The sequence below is a fragment of the Grus americana genome, chromosome 2 (genome assembly GCF_028858705.1).
Source record: "Grus americana isolate bGruAme1 chromosome 2, bGruAme1.mat, whole genome shotgun sequence".
Lineage (NCBI taxonomy): Eukaryota > Metazoa > Chordata > Aves > Gruiformes > Gruidae > Grus > Grus americana.
The window spans coordinates 117620795-117642232 of NC_072853.1; the positions used below are offsets into that span (position 1 = coordinate 117620795).

Genomic DNA, 21438 nt, shown 5'->3' on the forward strand with positions numbered 1-21438 from the left:
GAATGTATCGAATATCCTTTGGATATGAAGTCCATCATAGGGCTGGCTTTGGCAATAAGCGTTTCGGCCATCTGATTTTAACCTACCACTACACATTTCTCAGAGCCCTGAGATGTAACGTATTACAGTCCTGCCCTGAAAACATGCCAGCAAGGAACTGGATTTTCAATTTCTGTTAATGTTTTGCAGGGAGGAATGAAAGCAGAGCCATAGCTGATAGAGATTCTCTTCTGGATGGTATCGAACAGTTTGTCCAGTTCTACAAGTTTGATAGTGGAGCACATAATAAAAATGTATTGAAGGAAGATGCAGTTAAGCGATTTCTGAAACTGCTGTCTTCTGTGAAAGGTACAGCAAGTTCCCATTTCTTCCCTTCACAAAACTTAATTGCTGTGAAAAATGCATTTGATGCTAACATGCGGTTTTTGCTCTCTTATCCTTCCTTCCCTTCCCTCTTTCAGCAACTGATACTACTGGAACAATGTGCTTTTACTTATTTTTACTGTTGTGTTTTGCACTTAGAACCACCGGAATGGTCACAAAATTTCAGTATGATGAATCAAAATGTTCAAACTTTTTGGCTGTCAGCATCAGGACAAAAAGATGCAAGTGTACTTTCAATTTAATGAGTTCATTATTCTGAAATGAATTTACAGTGAGATTGATTTTATTATGTGGTTTATGTTGTCTTGACTGTCTTGCAGAAATCCCTGAAGGGCTGGTTTGCAACATCTCCCATGCCTGTGCTAACAGCTTCATAAAACAGTTGCTGGAGAAGCAAATGTGGCATAAAGTTTTGCTGCTGCTAACAGGGAAAGCCAGTGGGGAAGAGCCGTCAAATGGAGGACTCTTCAAAAACTGCAGTCTTTCAGATGTTGACATTGGCAACGTTATCCAACAGTGTGACAGATCGGATAAGCAAGTGCACCTCATAAGATGCTTGATTGAACGAGGAGGTGAAAAACTGCAATGTTAATGTGTTATAATAGATCTGATATTTTATTTGGCATGTTTGGAGCAACATAGTTTCAGAAATAACAGTGCATGTTTTTTGTGGCTCTGTGTAAGCGCAGCAGCTTGTCGGAGTGTAGTGCATTGGCTGCAGCCGCTGAGCACAACATGGGGAAGCTGATAAGGCTACGTGAGATGGAAGACATGTTTCAAATGAAATTGGGCTGTCAGGGTTGGTAAAAGGCCAGAGATTATTGTTCCTCCTTTGCTGGTGGTTTCTTTGGGTTTAATTTCTCTGTCTTCAGCCACAATATTATCCTGACAGATAGAAACTGTAAGCCACAGTCTTTGGGTTCAGTCTGTTGTTATGTTACAAGTAATTGACTGCTTCAGTGAGTTCAAAGGCATGACCAGATGTCTTTCTCTTTTTAGCTAGTGTGGACATCATAATTTTTCTGGTTTTGCGTGAGGCTTATTCCTAGGATTACTCTGGCATTTTTTATTTCATCTTGTAACTTGATGTTAGCTATAAATTACGGACACACAGTCCTGCTGTGGCCTAGTGAGTGCCAGAGGTGCAAGGAGGCTTCTTGTTTCGGTTAGTGACTGACTGACTTGAAGATATGTTCTGGCCTTTCTGTCCTATCATGACAGGAGGACTGGTTGCTTATCTTGATGGGAGATCAGAGGAGATTCTGAAGCTTTTCTTAGTCAATAACTCTTTAACAGATACATGTAAAAAGCTGACACACAAAAAAAAAGTCACCTACTCTGCAGTCAGCATGTACCTTCATCTGTTTAGAACTTTCTGTAGTTTGCAAATATGACTTATCAGATTTAACCCCTGATATCTCATGTTCTTCACACCAGCTCTTCCAGATGGGATTGGAACCAGCTCTGAAATACCACTGCAAATATGCCTCAAAAAGAATTATTTTGAACTGGTATATTTGCTGCTGACCAAAGGTGCAGATCCTCGAAATGTCTCTATTGCACAAGGCGATACTCCTTTGCACGTTGCAGTTTCCATCTGTTTAAATAATAGAGGTAAGGCTTTTGTGTGCCCGGGCCTAGGGGACACAGAGGACTCTTAGCAATTGTGCACCGTCTGTTTTCACAGCAACTGTTGAAAACATCCCCATTTCTTACCTGTTCAGCCCACTGCCCCTTCTGCTGCTGCTTACTGATGTGATAGCAGCAGATCAGGATGTTCGACTGTGTCTCAGCCCCCAAAGTTTGCAGGGCAGAGGATACATGCCAGTCTTTGTTAAACTGATGCGTTCCGCTTTCTGGTTGCGGTGGCTGGGACTGTTAGGAGAGTTAAAAGCAGCTCAGGTGACCGGGGGAATCAAGCAGCTGTCATGTCTCCATCGTTTACTGGTTTGTGAAAATATTCTTGTTTAACCAAGCTGATTTAGAAAGGAAGGCTCCTCTTTGAAATCCTGTAAAATGTGTAATAGGTGGGAAGGATCTAGGAAGAAACAAAGGTAAAGGCAGAGCAATGGCAGTAGACTTTGAAGGAAATCCTACAGTGACATCTGAAATCTGTTTCCCAGGTTTTTTTCAGCCGTAAATCAAGCAAAGTTTTGTTCAGAGGAGTGAGTAAGACTGTAGGGCTTACATAAAAATATAAGAAATTAAGATAAACTATCAAATTAAGCCCCTAAGTCAGGTTTGATTTTAAATTAAGAAAAAATGCATTTTTGAGTTGAAGGATTCAAATAATAAAAAATACTGAATTTATTAATTTTTAAAGCACAAACATTTCATTTAATAGCTTTAGAGAGATTAAAAGCATAGATACTGCCAGTTGTAAATTTTAAATCAAAAGATTAAGAAGTCCAATGACAGTATCTTCTCTTAAGTATTTTTCACTGTGTAAAGTTTTTGAGTTGGAATTTCTTTACAGTGATTTCGATGTTCCACTATTTTACAGTTAGGAAAGATAATATATGTGAAACATTTCTGTATTAAATCCAGAAAGCTGTAGAATATCTCTTCTTTCTCCCACCTGCCCCACCCCCCGCAGGGAGGTATTGCACTAATCTTATTTTGTAGGAAATTGCTCTAGAGACCTCAGATATCAGGAAATGATTGGGATTTGCCACAGGTTATTATAGTACACCAAAGTTATCTGCAGCAGATCACTTCTGGGTGGCATATTAAAGTGAACCAAATGACCCCAGAGCAGTACACAGAGCTGCTGCTTGTCCAGATGACCAGTCACCAGTCTACCCTGGGTAGCAGTCAGGGCTGATGTTGGAAGATGAACGAATTTGTCTGCACCCGGAGGTTTAAAAAAAGAATGAAATCGACCGATGCTACAGGAACAATTGCAGCACTAGGGATTTCTAAAGCTTTGCTGCCATTGTATTGTTTTCCATGAGTATTAGAAAAGCTCAGTTTTCAGCCATTTCAAATATGAAACATAGATGATTTTTTTTTCTTCTGAAAGCAAATTGATTTTCATTTAATAGCTGCAGAAAAAAATGTATTAAAAATTGTTGGCCTACAAAACAGCCTTGTAAAGCAAGTGGTTTTTTATTTTTATTTGTTCTCTTGCTTTCAGATGGCACTGGTTTAAACATCCTGAACTATCTACTTGATCTCTTTGCTTCAAGACCTTCTGACTTCCCATACCTTAATCCAAACATACAAGATGAGAATGGAAATACAGTGATGCATGTTGTTTTTCAGAGAGGATTTTCAAAACAGGCTAAGAGAATCACAGAGTCCTTGGCAAAATTTGATGTTAACTTTAATATAAAAAACAAATTAGGAAGAGATGTGAGGCATAGAATTAAAAAAAATGACCCACTGCTACTTGCCTGGAATACTGCTGCACTGGAGAAAAAGAAGTACCGGCAGGATATAGCAGGCCAGTCAGCTAAAACATCTAAACCCATTCCAGCCTCTGAGATTTCACAGGCAAAGAGCGCAGGGCATTCTTCATCTGGGTCCTCACTGAAGGCACCATCTGGCAAGGCAGCGCATAATGATTTAAAAACCTCGTGTTCTGTACAGACAAAAAAAGATCAGTTGCCAAAGCAGGAAACAGAAAGAATAAATAACCCCTTAACACTGCAGGAAAGTCTAGTGCAGGCAATCACAGCTTTAATTCAGCAATTGACATTGGGTGACACCCTGAGGAAGGATCATCCTCCAGTACAAAAGCCATCTTCAGCCCAGACTAATTTGGAAGAGGGAAGAAGTGAGTCCTTGCAACCTTGTGGAAGCGTAGCTTATCCTGAAGGAAAAGGGGATGATTGGGAGAAAAAGAAGGGAGCAGGGGAATTTAGTGTGGTCCTGCCTGATGGAGAGAAGGAAGAACCAGAAGAAGAGAAGGGGAAGATTCTGGATATTGAGGCGTATGTGCAGGAGTTTGATAACATGACCTGGGAAATAGAGTGCACTCCTGAAATGCTAAAGACGTTGGGCAGCAAAGCTGTGCCTCATTATCTGAAAACTAAAACTATAATGACAATTAAGCAGCTTGGCAATGGGGAATGGACTAGGGGCCTTCAGAAACCACTGAAACACCTGAAAGCTGATATCCAGCTGTATGAAGCCAAGTTGGGCAAAGGTGCGAGAATGCTGTGGGAACTTGCGATTGACTTTTCTCCTCGTTGCAGCGAGAGCGCGGAAAAGATTATGGAGACAGAACAGACAAAAAGTCTTCCAGAAAAATCAGGTAGAGTTTACACGGAAATAATCAGAATTTGGGCCATCGTTCTCGACCACTGCAAGCTGAACCGTGTCTTAGAGAATATATGTATTTCCTACAATCGTGGTTTATCCTGCATCTTGAGGAAAAAGCTCAAGGGCATAAACGAAGGACATCAGAACCACAATGTGACAACACAGAAGCGCGTTCCACGTTGTTATGTTGAAGACCCAGAGGCAGAAAAATCAAAAGAACATACCATACCTGAGTATTTCCCTCCAGCCAGTGCAGCAGAATTGGAATACAATATAATGAAGTTTCACAGCTTCAGTACTAACATGGCACTTAACATTATCAATGATGTACATTCTTCTGTTGAATACCCTTTCCGAGTTGGGGAGTTGGAGTATGCAGTAATTGATCTCAATCCAAAGCCCATGGAACCAATCATTTTAATTGGGCGAAGTGGGACAGGGAAGACGACTTGCTGCTTGTATAGGCTTTGGAAGAAATTCTATTCGTACTGGGAAAAATCCACCTTGGCAAATGGTCCTCTGCTGGAGAGGCAAACATGGCAGCAAAGACAGTGTAGTGAGGTCGAAAGAGATAGGTTAGAGAAGGAAGAGAGTGAACTGAAACAGGACAGTGATGATTCGAGTGAGGAACAGGTGAGCGATGAGCAAGACCAGGACAGTGAGGATGAAAAGGTTCCTGTGGGCACAGCTGGTGTGGAAATGAATTCATGTGATGACCATGAAGATGGCCAAATGCATAGTGCAGAAGTATCAAACAGGCTGGAGCACCTGCACCAGATCTTCGTGACAAAAAATCCTGTCTTGTGCCAAGAAGTTCAGAAGAACTTCATTGAACTTAGTAAGTCTTCCAAGGTAACCAGTCACTTCAAGCCTCTGGAGCCAAATGTTCACAAGCTACAAGACATTAAAGATGAAAATTTTCCACTGTTTGTCACTTCCAAACAGTTGTTGCTGTTACTGGATGCATCTATGCCTGACCCATTTTTTCCAAGAAACGAAGATGGAAGCCTTAAAAGAATCATTGTTGGTTGGAGTCCTCAGGAAGACATGGTTGTACCAAATTGGCAAGATGAGGATGAAGAAGGTAATGTTGAAGCAGAACATAGTGATGATGAAGGACCTGCAGATGCATACTGTAGGGAAAGTGATCCTCGGACTTTTGTGACTTACGATGTATTTGCAAATGAAATATGGCCAAAAATGATAAAAGGTAAAAGCCCGTACAATCCAGCACTGGTTTGGAAAGAAATAAAATCATTTCTGAAAGGCTCTTTCGAGGCACTGAGTTGCTTTGGGGGTAAACTTACTGAGGAGCAGTACAAAATGCTAGGCCGAAAGAGATCACCGAACTTCACAGAAGACAGGAGTGAAATCTATCACCTCTTTTGTCTTTATCAGCAGATACGATCGCAGAGAGGTTACTTCGATGAAGAAGATTTGCTGTATAATTTATCTCAAAGACTGTCAAAGCTCAGGGAGCTGCCGTGGTCCATCCATGAGTTTTATGGTGATGAGATACAGGATTTCACTCAAGCTGAGCTAGCACTGTTAATGAGATGCATCAATGACCCTAATACCATGTTTCTAACTGGTGACACTGCCCAGAGCATAATGAAAGGAGTTGCTTTTCGGTTTAGTGATTTGAGGTCACTGTTTCATTATGCCAGCAAGAACTCCATGAACAAGAAGCAACGTGTTAGAAAACCAAAAAGGATATATCAGTTGTACCAGAACTACAGGTCCCATTCAGGTAGAGTAACAAATTAATTTATAATCTCAGCCTGTGCTCTTCAGCTGTCACTAATAATTGAATTTTTCTACTGGCCAATTCAAAGCATCGTTAAGCAGCCTGTTTTTTTAAAAGATCAGATGGTCAGCTTTTTCTGACATGCAGATTCTGTATTTTGACATCTCAACTGGAAAACCAAGAATGAGTGCTTTTTAAATTGTCATTTTTTGAACACTCATGCTTATTGCATGTTTTGACTGTATTTGTTTGAAGGAAAACTTGATAAATAATCATACCCATTAAAAGTGTGTTTACGAGAGAGTATGAGTCAGACTGAAGTTTAAAATTTGTATTCTGCTTATTACAGGTATTCTCCGTTTAGCAGCTGGAGTGGTTGATTTGCTTCAGCATTATTTCCCAGAATCTTTTGATCGGCTTCCTAAGGACTGTGGTCTCTTTGATGGACCAAAACCTACGGTCTTGGAGTCCTGCAGTGTTAGTGACCTAGCAATTCTGCTGAGGGGCAACAAAAGGAAAACACAACCCATTGAATTTGGAGCACATCAGGTTTGCTTTTCTTAGGTATCTGGCTTTTTGCAGATTCTTCCAGCTATATTGCTAAATCATCATTTTATATGGACTGCCCACAACTTTCTTTTTTAAGCCCTTGTATCTCACTGATAAATTATGCTTTTTAAAATTAGAAGCCTTTACTGTGTTGGTTTCTGTTTCTTCTTAATGCACATCTGGCCCTTTCTGTTCTTTTTCGCATCAAGTGTTGCCTGTGCCATTCCTTTCTAATGCCAGATTTTCTTATGCTAGACCTACAACCGTCTGCACATACTACGCGTTTGTCTGTCTTCTGGTGGCAGGTTTGTGACCTTTTTTGCGGAGTGTGCTGGAATGTCTGTGTTAAATGTTGTCTGGTTGCATTATTGTGACATGTTTGTATGCTTTCTCTATGCAGCTGTTAAGTTGGTTTTTTGCTTCCTAATATGTTCTTTTTATTAATGTATTTTGTGACAGGTGGTGTTAGTGGCAAATGAAACTGCAAAAGAGAAGATACCCGAGGAACTTAGTTTAGCACTTGTACTGACAGTTTATGAAGCAAAGGGCTTGGAATTTGATGATGTACTCCTTTACAACTTTTTCACAGACTCAGAGGTATTTAATTCTTATCCATTTTCTGCATTTTTTTCTTAAGTTTTGATTTTACACGTGGTCTAATTGGCTTTCCAGCTGGAGAAGGATTCCCTGTTTCCTCTGAAGATGGGTGGTTTCATCACAGTAGAAAACAGGGCTCATAGGTTTATGAACTAAAACTGTCTTCCCTTAGCGCTGCATTTTCCCTCAGGTTCGCTGTTGCAATTTAAGGGAGAGCCTTGCGGTTCACACAACAGTGCACGCACATGCACACACGCTTCTGCTGCATACCAAGGCTACTCTGCTACCTTACAGCGTGGCCCTCCTGGCTGCTCCCTGTTCAGGTCAGAGCAGTTGGTGGAGGGACACTCCATCACCCTCTCATACTCTTTACCTTATACTGGAGTTCCAGGTTCCAGAAAAGCACCTTAGACCCCCTGCTTTGCATCACCACAAAATTGTAAACCAATTATGTTTAGAATCAAATAGTGCGCGTATGTGTTTGGGTCGGGGAGGAGCATGCTTTGTAGCCATCCACAGCTTAGCCTCAGAAACCTCATTCTGGTCTAGCTCAGGAGTTGTCTGGGAAGTCTATAGTGGAGACCATCACCCATAGAATGGCCTCAGATAAAGAAGACTTTCCTTCCTGGAGGTGTTGTGTTTTGTATTTCTTACTCCCTTTTCCCTCTTTGTGGTTCTGGGGGGAGCTCAGACCCTGCCTCTCCAGGGTTTCCTGTAACTCCGGACCTGGCGGGAAGAGGCTCCTTGCTGGAGCATCACCAAGCCTGTCCCCGCCTGCCCCAGCCGGGCCATAGGCAGCATCCTTACTGAACATGCCTGCAGAGACTCGAGAATGCCCACGACTGAGCTGCTCTGCAATTAAACATTCCGTGTGAACATCTCTGTTGCAGATACCCTCTACCTCTTGCCCTTAAAACAGTATCTCATGTGGTTTTCAGCAGATGAAAACCACAGGAAAACTGAGGGCAGCTTACTGGAGGCTCTTCATAGAGGTTAGTGGACATTATGTGGTGAGGACAGAAGGAAGGAGCTTGAGGTAAATGACCTTGTATCTGGCTTACTGAGATTTGGGGACAGTACAGTACTGGCTGTCATGGTAGATTTCTCAAAAGTTGATTTGTTTTTTTGTGATGCAAGTTGTACTCAGAAAAACAACGAACTGTTTATCAGAATTTAGCAGAGTCAGTTTAACAGAGTTGAGTTGTGTAGAGCATTTTAATTTAGACTAATGTATGTCAGGCCTGGAGAACTGTTTTCATACAATTGTTCTGTTTTCCTGCGAGCCATGAGTAATGAAGTTGATTTGAGCAGTTAAACAAGCAGGCAAGAAAGCAGCCTGACACACTGAGGTTTTCTAGTTTTGAAAAGGTGAATATGTGAACTGTTGTAAACACAGCCAGTGTGGCTGTGTGCTGTTTGAATGTGTTGGGTTTTCTTTTTATTGATTTTTAAAATGAGATTTGAAATGTGTCTTGTTTCAAGAAGCGGATTTGAATGAAGAATCAAAAAGGAAAAAAACCCCAAATCCCTGAAACTTAGCAAACTGTTGACCAAACTGATACCATTAGCTGGTTGTCATTTTGTAACCCATGACAGGTTCAGGAATGTTTTGATTGATGATTCATTGCAATCTTAACTTCAAAATACATTTTGCAAGAAAGGTTTCCTGCATTTTTCCCCATAGGAAGGCAGTTGACCTGTATCAGGTTACTCAAAGCTCTATTTCAGCCTTATTATGAGTATTTTTCATTTTGTGCCAGAAACTTGGCACTAGGTAATCAGGTTTCCATTAAATACCAAAAAGGAGAAAAAATGAACATAAAATATACTTATGATTTTCTGGGTTGTTAGTTTTATGGGGGTTCTGGAACCTGCAGAAAGGTGTGATCAGGACCTGGCATTTGTTACATGGCATGAGAGTACACAACACCAATCTGCTGCCACACAACATATATTTAAGCATGTCGGTGCACATATTAACATTTCTCACATGTTCCTATGTCAGAATCTCTGACCAGGCTTTTTTAGATATTCCCCACGAATGGTTTTTTGCTCATCTCTGAGCCTTCTTCCGAGGGGGTGTTTTGGCAGGTGCCATTCTACTCCCTGGCTCAGACCAGCGCTAGCAATTACTGGTGTTGCGCAGCGAGCTTAATACATTCATCACATGAATGACCATCCCTCTTGCCTGGGCACCGTGAGGGTGAGAATATATGCCTGTATGGGATACCAGTGGGTCCACCTCCAACCCTGTTTTTTTGTCCATGGGCTCCACCACATCATGGTTTACACAAGCACTGGTGATGACTCACATGCTAAAGATGATGCCCCAAATTGCCCTCTTGTTAATCTACTGTCTTCTCCTGCCAAAGTGAATGATCTCGTCCCTGTTCAGAGAACTGCCTTGTCAGTGCACCAGCCAAAGGACAGCAGCCACTCACCTCTGTTTGTCTGGGTCCTCCTTGTACCAAGTCTCTTTGGTGCTACAGTGATGAGGAGGTTGGTGAGTTGTGGGCCAGCTGGTCTGCAACTCACTGAGATGTTCAGTCTTGTAGCGTCGAGGAGACTTGGCAGCTGCCCATCCTGAGCTACAGGCTAAGATCTATCCAACATGTCTTAGCATGACAGATTGCAACTTGTGAGCTTTATCGCACCACCATTTACCTTTCACCCTACCTCAAGCTGGCAGGGAGCCGCCTGGCCCAGCAGTCAGCACACCCCCACAGTGAGTCTGCCTGTTGCGGTACTGGGGTTTGTAGGAGAATTCTCGTCCCTAGGACTAAACTTTGAGCCTCATCCATGGTGAGGTTAACCTGATTTCCTCCTTTTCCCCATAGATGGGCCATCCCTTGTAGGGGTGTATCTTCAAGTTTAGCTGAAAATTTATAGTCCACCCAAGGAGGTTTTCATGTTTAATATCAAATTTACTTTTTTCATATATTAAGCATTGCATATGATTTGGATTTAGAAGAGTGATATAGCAATATCCTGAAATCACAAGACAAGCATAATACAACAATGACAATATACAGCAGAATCACAATACAAATGTGATTCCCATTAGTGGTCCCTATATGCTCCTCCATCATGATGCTGGGCATCCCCAGTCCCCAGGAAGTAATACGTAGCTTGAAGCCAGCTCAAGCCAGTTGTATTCTTCCAGGTTTGTTTGTTTGTTGCTCAGTTTTCACGCACTGTGTTGGGCTAAGCCACATATTCACTTTCCCCCATGTTGGTCTGGACAGCTTAGGAGGACATTGCTATCTGCTAGCTATTTCAGGGAAAGTTATTTATTTGGCTTGATGACTGCCTGGTACAGACATGTATCTCAAACAAAGGTTACTCTCCAATCCCACTTGCGAGATGAAGTTCAGCTTTCTTGATGGAAATTGGTGGTTATTCTTTACATTCTTCCTTCAGATAATTTTTTTTTTCCTCACTCATCTCCTCTGAGCCTTCTTTGGTTGTGGGAGTGCAGTGGTCAACCACCACGTATGACCTCATCTTTTACATATGTGGGCACTAGTGATTGCTGCATACAAGTAAACCTCATTCCCTTGACATTTTAGGCTAGCAAAGAATGGAAGATAATTTCTTCTTACGCTCCTGATTCGGATGTGCAAGCAGGAAGCAAATTGCTGATCGAAATGCCTTTTGAGGATGCTACTGGTATGCAGAAAAGAACTCCTTTTAATGTAGAAATGTACAAGGTGAGTTTTTCGTAACATTGGGAAGGACAAACTGAATTCTTAAATCTTAGAAGTAGAGAAATTTCTTCAAGAAATCCTTTCAGCCTGTAGTTCCATGTTTATTGAGGTTGTTTTATCTTTTTGGTAGTTGTTCACATTTGTATAATATAATCTTCATTTTGAAAGATAAGAGGTTTTTTGCAAATGTAATTTGATAAGAGAACAAAAACTATGTGTAGTAGACTTTCAGGTATACTTACAGAACAGCTGTAGTTAAAGGAAATAGCAAATTAGCTTGTCAACATTTATTATTACTTTAGTTTGGTTTCAGATCGGTGTCACTACCTTAAATTTAAGGAAACTTCCTAGAATCTAGTGAGTCAGATATTTTCAGCATTGTATGGTAAAAAATGAATAATTTTATATGCAAGTGATTAGAAGGAAAATGGTCTGTCACACATGCAGCTGCTAGATTTGCTGTAGCAGTAGTTGCATGCAAATTAGCTGGACAATGGCTTATGTAATTGAAAAAACACATATTTAGTATTTAGACTTGCTTACTTAAAGATACTTTCTTATTTGTTATTCATTCTGTGTATATCTGCTGTTGTCTTATAACTGCAAAGTATGCTTCTTTCTAACAATTTAGCTCATCTGGCATTTATTTTATTTTGTTGTGTTGCTTTTTTAATTTTTTTGTTCCACTTCAGATGCTGAACGGAGAACTAAAGCAATTGTATACTGCCATTACAAGAGCCAGAGTCAATCTTTGGATCTTTGATGAAGACAGTGATAAACGGGCTCCAGCTTTTAAGTATTTCATCAAAAGAGAATTTGTTCAGGTTGTCAAAGCAGATGAAAAGAAAGGTAAAGTTATCCTAAAAGTTTCTTAAAAGACTGTCAAACAGGACAGCCTACTCATGCTTTCTTGTTTTTAGGCTGTATAATAAAGAAGGTTGAATTCCTTGATCCCTCTAACAGTATGCATTGATAACCACCCTTGCAAATTTGCACTGATTTCAGTGGGTCTTGTTTTATTTTGGCTCTAAAGATCAGTTGTATATGTTAATACATGACTTCATTGCTCATTCATTAGTTTAAGTTTTCCTGCTGTTGCAGGAGAAGAGTCAGAGATCACTTAGATCTGAACTAGTAATTAGTTTATTGAGTTTTAACCAGTAAATTTAGGTATGTAAAATATTTAATAAGTACAGATGGATTGACTGTTAATACTCTATTTACTACACTTCAAGTTAGTATGGGATACAAAGATTATCCTGTAAGCTTACTATACATATCTTAAATGTTACATGCATGTAAAAATGTCACTTACCAACTCATCGATGCCTGGTGTCAGGTCAGGGATCTCTCAGCCTCAAGGGCTAACCTTGGGAGGTGTCCCTACTCGAGGGGAGATCGCCACCACTCAGCCAGCTGCTACAGATGGAGAGCTCAAGGGACCCTGATGGCTGCAGATACTTCTAGTGTAAAGTGGTTGATTTGTAGTCAGATTTTCTGCTGTGTTTATACAGTTTCAGCCGCTTATCAGCCCAGTCTCCAGCCAAACCGGCTTTTTGGTTTTGGTGCTGTGTTCTCACTGATAGCCTCACACAATAGGATTAACTTTGGTTGGGTCTACCTGCTGAGCATCTGCCCGGACAAAAGTTCAGTTAGTTTGAACAGGAGTACATCCATCACACCTGCACAGTAATGAAGGCTGTTCATGGAAAACCATTCCAGCTAAAAGATATTTATCAAATTAAAGAATTTGGTTTCTCTAAAGACAGTGGATTTACTCAAAGTTTTGTCTAAAAAAATCCAAGCATGATTTTTAAAGGACTTTCAAAACCAAACCCAACTTGTTGCTTTTTCAGTGCTGATTGAGAGCGATAAAATGTGTTTAACTCATGGTTACTATTACTGGTGTGAGCACAAATCATAAAGAGTTTGGAACATTATGAGATGTTAATGCTTAGTTTTGGTACATAAGTGGTTTCTGTGGTTTATCCATTCTAACATAAAGTGATTGCCCCTGACCTTCTAGACTTGGACGACAGCATGTTTGCTAAAACTTCAACTCCAGAAGAATGGATTGCACAGGGAGACTACTATGCTAAACATCAGTTCTGGGAGGTAGGAGCATATGTTTGTCTGAAATAAGGATGCTTGTCTACTCTGAAACATTTTTTGTCTTTTTTCTTTCTTTTCATCTATAAAATTATCTGTAAACCTCCAGTTGCTCTGTAACAGTCTATCTTAGCTTGTGGTTTGTAGTTGTGTAGGTGTCTACAGACTAGTTGTAAGCAACTTGCAAGAAGTAAGCAGGGAGAGCAAGCTTATTGTCTGTAATCTTAAATTCATCTCAGAAATTTGCAGTCCAAGGAGGGAAAAACATTTTACTGTGCATAAATGAAAGATGGTTGGAAAAAACAATTATTAGTGACAACTGGAATTGACTGGAATTTGTGAATCTAAACCACATGCTTGACAATATCATTACATACTACTGAAGGAAAATGAAAACATTTCTTGGAAGTATATTGATTTGGGTGATGATCTCAGAGCCCTTTTATGGGTTTTTTTGACAGTAATGAGGGATGGATGCAAAACGCACATTAAGGAACAGCATGTAAGAACCAAGGGAGCACTAAGAAAACCACAGAAAGAGTAGCAAAATGATGGTTTCATTCCCTTACTATTTAAAGAATGTACAGATTTTAGTCTTTTATTTCCTACATTGATAGTTAATACAATACAGATATGGATTATAGTTAATGGAATGGAAGTAAAACCCAGCCAGGACACCACCAATGAATTATTCTACAAGGAATTAAGGGATATCTCTAGATCAACTGCCCTCATCCTTATGGGTGATTTTAACTTCCCAGACATGAACTGGGAATATCGTACAGTGGGCACAAAACAGGTCCAGGGAGATTCTGGAGCACATTGAGGTTAACTTCTTGGTGCAGGTACTAAGGGAGCTGACTAGGAAAGGTGCTCTCCTAGATTTGTTGTTTGCTAACAGAGGGGGACTCATGGGTGAAGTGGTGATTGGTGGCTGTCTTGGTCACAGTGACCACAAAGCAGTTGCATTTCAAATCATTGGTCATGGAAGAAAAACTGCCAGCAAAACTTTGACCCTGGATATGGGGAGAGCAGACTTTGGGCTGCTGAAGGACCTAGTTAGTAAGGTCTCCTGGGAATCTGCTTTTGAAGATCTTGGGGTCCATGAATGCTGGTCACTTTTTAAGAGCCATCTCTTAAGAGTGCAGGAGCAGGCAATTCCAAAGTGTTGGAAGTCCAGCAAGTGGGGCAGAAGGCCATCTCAGCTGTGCAGGGATCTTCTTCTAGAACTTAAGCAGAAAAGGAAAGTGCATGGACATTGGAAGCAAGGACAGGCGACATGGGAGGACTACAGAGACATCATTCACTACTGTAGGGAGAAAATTTGTGCAGCAAAAGATCAGAGTTCAAGCTGGCCAGCACTGTGAAGGACAACAAAAAAGGCTTTTTAAAATATTTTAACAGCAAAAGGAAGATCAGAGATAGCATTAGTCCATTACTTGATGAGGTCAGTCACCTCACAAATAGGGACATAGACAACACAGAGATGTTTAATACCTTTTTTGCCTCTGTCTTTAACACCGATGATGGGCCCTGGGATCTCCGGAGCCCTGTGCTGGAAGAGCATGACTGGGGAATGATAATCTTCCAGCTGACTCTGAACTTGTTTGAGACTTGCTGCTCCGGCTGGAGGTGCATAAGTCTGTGGGGCCTGACGTGATTCATTCTGGGGTACTGAAAGAGCTGGCCGATGTTATTGTGGGACCTCTGTCCATTATTTTTCAATGGTCTTGGGAGTCTGGAGAGGTCCCAGTCAATTGGAAGCTTGCAAATGTCCCGATTTTTCAAGAAGGGTAAGAAGGAAGACCCTGGTAATTACAGGCCTGTCAGTCTCACTTGAGTGCCTGGTAAAATTATGGAGAAGGTTATTCTGGGAGTTATTCAAAAACACTTGAGAAAATGCAGTCATTGGTCATAGCCAGCATGGGTTCACAAAGGGAAAGTCCTGCTTAACCAACTTAATTTCCTTTTATGACAAGGTCAGCCATCTAGTTGACCAAGGGAAGCCAGTAGATGTGGTGTTTTGGGATTTTAGCAAACCTTTTGATAAAGTCTCTCACAGTATCCTTCTGGACAAAATGTTCAGCATACAGCTAGAAAAGTCCATAATACAATGGGTGAGCAAGTGGCTGACAGGTCAGGCTCAAAGAGTTTTATTAAGTGGGGTTATATCAGGCTGGCAGCCAGTCACCAGTGGGGTTCTCCAGGGCTCAATTTTAGGGCCAGTGCTCTTTAATGTTTTTACAAATTCTCCGGATGCAGGAATTGAATGTACATTAAGTAAATTTGCTGAAGATACCAAACTAAGAGGAGCTGTGGACTCCCTTGAGGGTAGAAGGGCCTTACAGAGAGATCTGGATAGACTGGAGGCTGGGCAATCACCAACCATATGAAATTTAACAAGAGCAAGTGCCAGATTCTGCATCTGGGATGGGGTAATCCTGTTTGTACATAGGAATTGAGGGACAAGAGGCTGGAGAGCAGCTCTGCAGAAAGAGATCTGGGAGTTTGGGTTGATGGCAAGTTGAATATGAGTCAACAGTGTGCACGGGCAGCAAAAAGGGCCAACTGTGTCCTGGGGTGCATCAAACAGAGCATAGCTGGCCAGTCAAGGGAGGTGATTGTCCTACTCTGCACTACACTGGTGTGGCCCCACCTTGAGTACTGTGTGCAGTTTTGGGTGCCTCAATAGAAGAAGGACAGCAAACTATTAGAATGTGTCCAGAGGAGGGTGACCAAGGTGGTGAAAGGTCTCAAGGGCAGGATTTAGGAGGAGTGGCTGAGGTCACTTGGCTGAGAAGAGAAGGCTGAGGGGTGACCTCATCGCAGTCCACAACTTCCTCAAGGGGGCAGCAGAGCGGGAGGTGCTGATCTCTCTGTGGTGACCAGCGATGGGACACGAGGAAATGGAATGAAGCTGCATCAGGGGAAGTTCAGGTTGGACATTAGGAAAAGGTTTTTCACTGTGAGGGGGTGGTTGGTCACTGGAACAGGTTTCCCAGGGAAGTGGTCAGGGCACCAAGCCTGTCAGAATTCAAGGAGCAGGGAGCTGGACTCAATGATCCTTATGGGTCCCTTCCCATTTGAGATATTCTATGATTCTATAAAATAAAATTTTCAATACTTTTTTTGGTCACGGCAGAAGGAAAGCTTCCATTTTTTGCTGATAACATATAATTTTATGTATGAAAAATAGATACTTATAACAAAGCAAAAATCAAAATAATCTGCTGCCACTGTACAGACAGTCTTTATCTCCTCTTGAAAAAAAAAGGCAATTTTGTAAATGAACAGAAAAGTGTTTAGATAAAAAACACACAGCTGAAAAAAATTCATCTTGCAATCTGAAATCTATTAACTGTATTATCTGCTATTCTGTTTTCTTTACGACTCTGATCTTTGCTTATCATTGCTACATTAAGAAGAAATTATCTGGTGAATTTGGCAGTTCCAAGACTGGCTTGCAGTGTGCAATTTCCAAACAGAAGCAAATACTAAATTAATGGATAGAATAAAGAAATAATGGTGTTGCAGAATGAGCAAGGTGATAATGAAGAAAACCTTGCTAGGAGCATGGTAACTCCTGCTGTTTCTCTAGTTATCAACAGAAAGGACTTGGTATGGTAAAAGCATGAATAAATGTTCCATGCTTTTCGATTTAACTTTGCACACATTGGTTTTCCTAATTCTTATTAATAGAATTTATGTGGTAGATGCCACATAATGGTTTAGGCCATTATTGAAATTGCATGTGCTATTTGTTCTATCAGCCTACCAGGAATTTTGCTTTCACTACTTCCATGTAAAACATTGTAATTAAAATTCTAATTGTGATAGTTGCACGTGAACTGACTTTAAAGCTTTTCTTTTTGTCCTAAAAAATGTTTTACCTTTTCCTTCTTCCAGGCACCCTGCCAGTCTTTCTGTTTTCCATTACAGTGATTGTAAAATTAAGTATTGCTTTTATGTGATAAACCATGGGTTGGATGCACATGTGTGAATGCTGTGTGTGATTTCACCCCAGGTGGCAGCCAAATGTTACCAAAAGGGAGGAGCAGCTGAGAAGTCGAAACTGGCCCTGGCACACGATGCTGTTCTCAAAGTGCACTCAAAGAAAAGCAGCCCCAGGTAAGTGTTAAACGTGAAAAAGTAAGCAAGTGTAATTCTGTGCCACCAGACCTCGTGGGTGCGTGCAGGGTGGAGATTCCCATCACAGTTGTGGGACTGGAGACATCGGAGAGCCACGCAGGTGAGATGTCTTCATATCTTTGTCTGTGGGTGGCAAAAGAGATTTAAGGAATTGGAGCTGTGCTAGACTTTCCAACAGGACTGGGGCCACTGCTCCCTTTGGGGAGTGGTGGAAGCAGTTGTATGCCATAGGCTGTCCAAACCAAATGTGACCCTTGAAAGGGCTTACTGGTTATGTGAGAGAAAAGCAACAGGACTTGCATTACCTCAAGAAGCTTTATATTCTTATGTATAGATAGAAGAGCGTATGCCATCAGCAGTGCTCAGCTCCAGTTAATCCCACTGCATATTCATTTAACAAAGAAGAAGGAATGGTGGTGTACATTGGGGAAGAAAGCTGCTAATAAAAAGTGAGATTTGAGGTAAAATTAATGTTAGAGTCGATCTAAACAGAACAAGCAGAACTAGATCTGAACCAAAGGGCAGTTTTAAAAGGACAGATTTTGAGATGAATCATTTAGTTCGTGCTGTCAGCTGGGCAAAAGGGTTTGACAGGGGAGAAAGTTTGCAGTTTCCTGGAGAGGCTGAAAAGCTGTTTGGGACTTGTCTCAAATAAGACAGGAAAAAACTACATGGGGAGTGCTCTAGATCTAAGTGAATTAATTTCTGTTCATGCTGGGGAGGCTGAAAACTAGCAGTGATAGCAGAGTGGGTAAGGAATGACTAGAGCAGAGGAAGCTAGCACTGAAGGGAGAAGGGGGAAGATCTGGAGAAATGTTATTACTGGAGTTAATCAAGGTTTTACCTTTTTTAATTACCTGTTTCATATTAGTGGCCTTGGCTGGAAGTATAAGGATACTCATAAAATTTCATGATCATAGAGAATTTGTTGATGGGACTGAAAAAACTTTTTTTCAGTTGTCTGAAACAACAAGGGCTGCTTGTCAACTGCATAAAATTTGAGGAGAAGAAATTGCATATATTAGGATATGTTGACAGAACATATGTAATAATGAAGCTGTGAAAATGACGGGTTTTTTTTTTTAGTAGAAGTATTAATGCTGGTGTACAAAGCATAAGTAAGATTCCTGCGTACTCTATAATGTGAAATGCTCTGTACGGTTCTGATCTTCCAGACTCAAGAATGATGAATTCAGACTAGGTCTGGGAAGAAAGTAGACATGCTGCGTGGACACCAGAAAGGCTGAGCTTGTTTAGTTATACAGAACAAAGGCTGAGAACAAATTTGATTATTGTCTTTAATGGCATTGGGGCTAAACAGCAGAAGGAAGAAGGAGCAAGTTAAGCCAGAAAAGAGAAGCAGCACAAAGCCACACTAGTATCTTTAGTTTGACAATTTAAAAACAAAAAAACAAACAAAAAAAAAAACAAAAAAACCCACAACACTTCTTACTGCCAGAGCGATGAGATTCTGGAATAGACTTCTGGACAGAACAGCGTCAGCCCAAAATATAACTAATTGTAAGGTAATACCTCATCAGGTTATGTACAAAGAAGAACACATGATGTCAGTGTTGGTTGAATTCAATCACAGATCATGTGATCCTAAACTTATTTTGGATTTAAGTGGTAATTTTCTCTTACTTTCTACAGGGAAAAACAGATGGAATATATGTCATTGGCTAAAACTTACTTGGAATGTGGAGAACCAAAACTATCACTAAAATGTCTGTTTCAGTCAAAGGAGTTCCGGCTTTGTGCAGAACTGTGTAAAAAGTTAGGAAAGGTATTAAATCCTCTAAACTATCCTCTCCTTATCACTTGCCTTTTCCTACAGTTTTTTTTTTCTCCCTCATATTACTCATAATGTGATAGTATTTTTCTGTGACATGGTAGTAGCTGAACTAAAACAGCTCTTTAAGCTGGGCCAAAGGCATTTGTCACAGAATAGCCAGAAGGCAAATGAAGACGGCAATGATGCAATTATGCAGTCTAGGTTTATTTCTTTGGCTTTCTTCAAATGTCACCATCAGTCATTTCTGCTTTGGAGTTAAAAGTTAATTAATGACTGATTCATGAAACTTAAGCTGTTACTTCATTCAATACTCTGATGATATTGAAACTTCACTGATTACAGCCATCTAAATGGAACCTTGAAACTTGCACGGGTTAAGTAATGTACTAACAATAATTTTCTAAGTGTATGAGGATATTTAACATTTTTTATTTGCAGTGCATTTCCACTAAAAGAATGTCAACTAATTGTTCCCAAATATTTGAAGTTTAAGATAGAAGCTTAGGGTTCCAATTCTGCATCCATAACTGTTTTATTTTAATCCTGTTGATTCTGAGAAATTTGAAAGTCAACAGAAGCGTGTGTGTTGTTTTTTAACAACAGAGAGCGCTAGGTGAATAAAAAGTACTTTGGAAATCCGGTATAATACCTTCAATTTTGTATTCCAGTTTTCTGGACACAAATATTTTGAAGGTTTTTTAAAATCTGTTCAGTTTTAATGATGGTTACTTTAATATGTATTTGATTACATTCAGATACTTTAATTACATTTTATTAAAGTGTGCTTCTCTATGAGGCACCTACATGATGGAATTACTAAATTCATTCTATTCATGTAGTTCTGACTGTTTAGAGCACTTCAGTTTCATTATTGACTTCTGCGTTGCAGATAAAAGATGCTGCAGTCTACTATCAGAAAAGCCAGTGCTACAAAGAAGCGTCTGAATGTTATGAAGAAATTGAGGAGTTTGATCTGGCAATTAAAATGTATTGTCAGGAAGAACTCTATGAAGAAGCAGCAAAGGCAGTTGAAAGGTACGTCTTCCAAGCTGGTATTGGAATATAATTCTCTTTTCCATTTCCAAATTCAACATAATACAGCTGGCTCACCATAAGATTTTCACAAGTTTTGGCTGGTGACTTTGTTTTATATGAAGTTAAATTAAGTTTGTCAGAATTCTTATTTGGGTAATGTTAACACAGTGAAAGCATTCTACTGCATTCACAGCTGGAGCAATGATTAGCGTCATTTTCCTGGGAGTTTTTTCCAGTCTGTATTACTAGTCATACAAGTTCTCCTTCAGCCAACCTCTGAACTAGATTCTGATGGGATATATGACAAAAACATTTAATAGAAATATTAAATACTTTAAAGGGTGAAATAGCCACTTAGTCACTGACTTCTGTAGGAATATAACCATTAGATGTGTGTTATATAATGCAGCAGTCATTGTGGCAAATGAACTATTTGTCTCTCAAAATCTCTAACTTAAGAGCAAAGAATAATAATTTGAATGGCCACACCTGTCATTACACCTAAATTGATTGATGACTTTCAAAGAATAAGTACACCAATTAGAATCCCAGCAAGGCCTACGGTTATACACCTTCACTGAAATCCTTTGTGATGTACCTTTAATAATGTCAACTGTTTTTTGAAGGACTAAAGGTTGTTTAATATGTAGAGATAGTTTGATTAAAAAGTTTAAGCATTAAAATCACCTTACCAACTAAAGATTTTTTTAAATCAGCCTCCCCAAATCATTCATGCAAATTCATCAGCATAGGTACAAAAATCTGCACTCCCACGTTTATCATGAAAAAGATGATAATGAAAGGCTAATGATAATTTACTCACCCATCAGGAAAAAATTACTCATTTTCAGCATGCAGGAGAGAATACTTTTGCAAGACTGGCTTAGGGCACATCTTAATAATTTCACATCAGCCAGGAGTAATTAATAACAGAGTCTTTTAAAGTGCATGTTTTGAAAGATGCAACCAGGTACTTTGCTCAGGCACCCAATAAGCGGCAAAGTATATGTAGATAGATACAACAGAATTGAAAGCATTCTCTAAACTGACTGGGTTAGGTACATTTTACAGAATATTATCTATATTGGCCTGTGGAGATT

General features: G+C 40.2%; 1 protein-coding gene across 3 annotated transcripts in view; it reads left to right on the plus strand.

The window, feature by feature from the left end:
- The window catches only part of TRANK1 (tetratricopeptide repeat and ankyrin repeat containing 1), a 55167-nt gene that overhangs the window by 26425 nt on the left and 7304 nt on the right, over positions 1-21438 (plus strand). For all 3 annotated transcript variants that reach the window (XM_054815522.1, XM_054815523.1, XM_054815524.1), the window contains exons 10-21: positions 190-348; positions 705-956; positions 1822-1998; positions 3521-6400; positions 6747-6946; positions 7406-7543; positions 11113-11253; positions 11943-12099; positions 13277-13365; positions 17384-17487; positions 19162-19294; positions 20193-20338. In XM_054815522.1, coding sequence (XP_054671497.1) covers positions 190-348; positions 705-956; positions 1822-1998; positions 3521-6400; positions 6747-6946; positions 7406-7543; positions 11113-11253; positions 11943-12099; positions 13277-13365; positions 17384-17487; positions 19162-19294; positions 20193-20338 — 4576 coding nt within the window. The remainder of the gene's footprint in view (positions 1-189; positions 349-704; positions 957-1821; positions 1999-3520; positions 6401-6746; positions 6947-7405; positions 7544-11112; positions 11254-11942; positions 12100-13276; positions 13366-17383; positions 17488-19161; positions 19295-20192; positions 20339-21438) is intronic.